We start from the raw sequence: 5,421 nt of genomic DNA on the forward strand, positions 1-5,421 counted from the left end.
AATAAATCTGAATGAAGTTATCTTTAATTACATTATTATAAGTAATACTATTAGAGTTGTACTATTACTCGAACGAAAATAAAAGCTTGGGGGGGGGGGGGGGGGGAGATGCAATGCAAATGAAAGACATATACTGTGTATCCCTATTCCCTGACATAATTTTATAGCTAAACGGACAGAATTCTATTTTATTTGAATGATGAAACCCAGCTGCCATTAATAGTTGGAAATGGAAATTGCGGAAATGGTCGAAATGGAAATTGCGGAAATGGAAATTGCGGAAATTGTGGAAATGGAAATTGAGGAAATGGTGGAAATGGAAATTGAGGAAATTGCGGAAATTGAGGAAATTTGCGGAAATTGAGGAAATGGAAATTGCGGAAATGGAAATTGAGGAAATTGCGGAAATGGAAATTGCGGAAAAGGTAATTGCGGAAATTGCTCTTCAGTTATAGCTATCTATTTTCAGGTAGATTGTTTTATTTTACACAGGTAAATCTATTTGAGTATCCCTGCTCTGAAGCACCACAGGAGTCCCATAAATCTTATAAAACAACACTTTATTGTACAGTATTTATTCCTGGTAAAGTTTCTGTAACAGTAGTTAAAATACATCTGAAGCACAATAACCTCCAGGAGGTCAGCGGCCGGTTTAATGCCACCTCCCTGTCATCTGTCAATAGATCATAAGCAGGCACATTCCTCATGCAAATAGCTTGTGACATGCATTTGATTGACCCCCCCCCCCCCCCATAACCACTTAAATCCTATATACTTGGTTGTATGTGTATGTCAAATAGAGAGAATATTTTGCGGCACGTTGTGAGCTTGTAGATTGGCTGTTTTCGCTGCACAGTATGTCACTGAAAGGTTGCCTATTTTTGGCCGAATGTGCACCTATTATGACATGTCAATGGAGCCCTTTTCACCCTGTCCAATAGGAACCCTAATAGAATCAGACCTCCTGGTGTTCTCAGTGGGAAAGTCTGCTTTACAAATGAATATATTTTGGACTGTGAACAGTCTAAACCCACCCACCCGCCGCCCGCCTCCCCTGGCACCCTCTACAGAAAATAGAAACCAGAAATCTGCCTGCGCTTATATTACAAAGAAGGCATGGTTGGCCTATCCTGCACACAGTATAGAACGTCGCTGACAGGATAATGCTAGCTCAGGTTGCGGGTCAAATCGATGTGTTTAGGGTGACGCTGCTTCCTGGGTGGTGCCGGTGTTGTATCATTTTTCCACTCTGTCAGAATCTAAGTGTGTGTGTGTTGGTGCTACATACTCTAGGAGTGTAAAAGGCTACACGCGTTGAGTACCATTTAGAGCTAGCGTCATAACAAAAGGGGAGGGAGGGGGGGGCACATCATCCTTAACCCACTCCCCCCCCTCCCCCCGCCGCAGTTGACCTGCGCTGGATGGAGGACACCCTGATGATAAGGTAAAGATTTCCTATTAAACACACTTCCCTCGTTCATCAACAAAAAATAAATAAATATATAAATTATTTTTTTGTATTTAATTTTTAAATGAAGTGCAGTGTGCAGTGTTAACGGTGAATGGTGGTGCATGATCATAATGCTTTTAAATGCTATGCCAGTCAGCCAATAATTATTAAAGATCCCCTAGGCTGTGGGAAGTCTTATGTCATTATTAGTCAGGGTGATATTTCCAAAAAACCTGAAGGAAAATCGTGTTAATTTATGGCATACATGTTTTTTAAGGTCTGCTGAATCCAAATCTGCTGAATGCCAAGCCCTCAAAATGGACAATTTAAAGATGGCGGCCACCATTATGCTGTAACATAATAAAACGCCTATGTTTTTTACTAAACAAGGTAGAAAATATTGTCTCCACTGGCTGTGTACATGAGGTCCTGAGCAATGCTAATAATTCTCAACTTCCGTCTTGCTTCATTCTTATCAGTTCATCACCATCAAGTAGACGCTGACCACCTAGCAATAAGTTAAGGAACATATAGAGGCTGTTAGGTATACAGTCTATTGCTCTCTCATCACTGATATCAATCCCTTTTGGTTTGGGATGTGACAGCATGTCACTACGGATATTCAATGCAACATGAACCATGTTCAGGAACATATCCTGTTCCTCATGTTGGAATTAAGGAATGACTATTGCAATTGGTCGTGTCATCTTTCATCATTGCTGACACTGTAATATGCCGGAAGTTTGATGGAACCAATACAGTACGAGGTTCATATTGTGTGATCCTGCAGGACAACAAAATCATATATGCCCTCAAGTTGATTGGCTAATTTATCCTTGAATATATTCCGCCGACACAGAAAAGAAGGTGGTACAGCTAGCTGAGTATCTCAAGCTATTTCACAGTATCTGTCCCACACATCTACAAGATCCAATATATCAGCTTGCTTTGCGGTCTGTTCAAGCTCTTGGCAAAGCCACACTAATGGCATCTCTGTGCTCTGGAGTGACATACTGGCCATGCGATGAGCCCTACGTTCAAATAAGACAAAGCAACTCCGGTGATAACTTCCATCTGCAGCAGTAAGATCATTTCCACAAGATAGTCAAACTCTTAGGAATTGATCATACTTTGCTGATTCTAATAGTCAATCAGCGAGGCAGAGGTACTGTAAGGGGTTAGGCTTGTAGTTTAAACGAGCAAGAGTCAGAATCAGTTCTTAAAGAAGGATCAGCAAAAATGTCTTGAGAGCTTGAGTGAGTCACAGAAACAATCTGGCAAACACTGAGCAGGGAGAGGGCTCTGGCTTAAATAAGGCTGGCCTGATAACTGGTGATGGTCTCCAGGTGTGTTCACTCTGGCAGAAGCTCCACCCACACCCAGAACTAGGTCACACTGTGACAATACATTTTGTGTGTGTTTTTTTCTTTTCTGAGGTTCAACTCCTTCTGAGAGAAGAAACAAGGTGTTTGTGGCTGATATTTGAGTTAGGCCATCAGTTTATGCCACAGGCATTCAATATGCTATTTAAGCATGCCAATTTCTTCACAAGTATTTTGGAGTTGGTTAACTTTATAACCTCCCGATGTGCTGGTTGGTGCCTTGCATGGTTTCTGCTGCCATCGGTGTATGAATGTGTGTGTGAATGTAATGCACAATCTCTGAAAGGTCCATTTTGAGGGCTCAGCGGCCATTTTTGAGCTTTGCATACAGCAGATTTGGATTCAGCAGACCTTAATACCCTTAAAAAAACATGTATGCCATAAATTAACACGATTTGCCTTCAGGACTTTAAATAAGCACATATTCTGAAATGCTGCCTTGACTATATATGGAGAAGGCACGGATGGTTGAATGGCTAAAGCTCGGGGGTGCTGTAGGAATTATCTCCAGCCTGATCTACACTTAGTTATGTGCCACAGCGTCGCATACTGAAAATGGCTGATCTATACAGCAAACCTAACCTAAACCTTTTAGCTCGTCGTGACCCAAGAGAGAAGTTTGAGCTTGCAGATCAGCTATTTCCCACTGCCTGTTGATTAAACTGTTTTCTGCCTGTTTTCTAATTTATGGAATTTCTTTGATTTGTTTGTTGATTTCTTCATGAAATTACTGAACAAAAATAAATCATTGAATATGTTTAATTCGTGACAAATTAAAGGGACACTTCACCCTTTTTGCAAAAAAATATATGTTAATGAGGTTTAGAAGCTTTAGAACACACTCCTGGGGGTCTTTATGTGTGTAATATCATGTGGTTTTAGATATTTTAGATTGTAGCAGTCAGCCTGTTGTCTCTGATGTCATGGACACTGGGCTCACTTCCTTCCTGGACTACATGTTGTCTCAGTAAGACAGCTCTCCCCCCTATCCACAAGGAGGAGCAGTGCACCAAAGAATTATGGGAATTGTAGTCCAGGAAGGTAGTGAGACCAGTGTCCATGACATCAGAGACAACAGGCTCACTGCTACAATCTAAAATATCTAAAAACACATATTACACACATAAATACCCCCAGAAAAGTGATCTAAAGCTTCTAAACGTCATTAACATATATTTTTTTGCAAAAAGGGTGAAGTGTCCCTTTAAGGCACCCATAAAAATGTGTCCGTGATCGGCTAAAGGGTCCTAACCCAGTGATCTATTCTACAGTACTTACGTATAGATCAGCTGTTCCCAGCGTGTGGCACTTGCAAACAACAAAGCATATAACTCAGGCTTTACCTGTATAACGTTGGCTGCTAATAAACAGTCACAGATAGTGATATGCAGTATATTTGAGATGGCTGTGGTTTTACGTGACGTGGTCTAAACTTCTAAGTTCTTTACCTTGATTGCCTTTGATCTGGCCTTTGGGCTTTGGCACGTGCTCTCTAGTCTACTCTCCACCCCTAAAGCAGAACCTCTGCCGTCATGTCCCATTATGGCTTTCCATGAATTCACACATATTCGTTCACATGTATGTCTGGTCCTTCACTCACTTGTGCATCGATTCGCTCAGCTTGTGTACCTCAAAGGATGTTCTTGGAGAGTTATACAGGGGGAAAGGAAAATATGGCATACTCTGTCAAAACATCGGAACAAGCTCACATATTTACAAAGGATGTAGGATGCAGGTGTGTGCAGTGTGTGTGTGTGTGTGTGTGTGTGTGTGTGTGTGTGTGTGTGTGTGTGTGTGTGTGTGTGTGTGTGTGTGTGTGTGTGTGCGTGCGTGTGTGCGTGCGTGCATGTTCAACAGGAAAATGTAAATGTGGGGTTTCCATTCCAAGAGATGAGATGACACTTGAAACAGGTGGAGACTGAATGAGTTTACATTCCCAGTCCCAGCAGAGGGACTTGGATGATCGGATAAACGCATGCTTCATGTGCTGAGCTGGAGACATATAGTGTATTGTAGTGTGGAGACCCCACCCATAGGAGTCGACGACCAGGCTGCTGAAACATCTGGCTGTATCCATGTGGGTTTATCAACAGTACTAGTCAAAACCCATGTTCTGTTCTGTTCTGGTTGAGTTTAGTTTGTTTGGAGCCCCCTCTGCCCCCAATAAACAGGCTCACAGGTTCTGGCGCTCTCATGGGGAAATATCTTAGATCAGACCTTTGAAACATTGTGCTACAGGGTCTCCCCAGTGGCTTTAAGTACCTCTGGATGCGACTCAAGTGTTGAAAAACGTCACAAGATGAGGAGTGGCAGTAGTATAGTTCTGCAGACTAGACCTGACGAGAGCAGGAGTGTGACTTTGACACGTGGGTTTTGAACCTCTGAATGTATGGCTGTGTCTCTCTTTAAGAACTGTCTGTCGTTTTCCAGCACAAACTGGCACTGTCTCCATTCTGTTTGGCCGTCCATTCCTTCTATCCATCTGTTCTTTCAGCCATTGGGATTCCTCCCCTCAGGCTTGTTTTCTCTCACTCTCTTACTTATGCTGCCTCTCTCTCTCTCTCTCTCTCTCTCTCTCTCTCTCCCTCT

General features: G+C 42.3%; 1 protein-coding gene across 1 annotated transcript in view; it reads right to left on the reverse strand.

Moving 5' to 3' along the window:
- Nucleotides 1-5,107: 5,107 nt before the first annotated feature.
- The window catches only part of kcnh3 (potassium voltage-gated channel, subfamily H (eag-related), member 3), a gene marked incomplete at its 3' end in the record, with an annotated part of 143,943 nt that continues 143,629 nt past the window's right edge, over nt 5,108-5,421 (reverse strand). The window contains exon 16 of the mRNA XM_080785268.1: nt 5,108-5,168. Within this exon, the coding sequence (XP_080641394.1) occupies nt 5,108-5,168 (61 nt within the window). The remainder of the gene's footprint in view (nt 5,169-5,421) is intronic.

Source organism: Protomyctophum bolini (genome assembly GCF_963924005.1).
Source record: "Protomyctophum bolini genome assembly, chromosome: 16".
NCBI lineage: Eukaryota > Metazoa > Chordata > Actinopteri > Myctophiformes > Myctophidae > Protomyctophum > Protomyctophum bolini.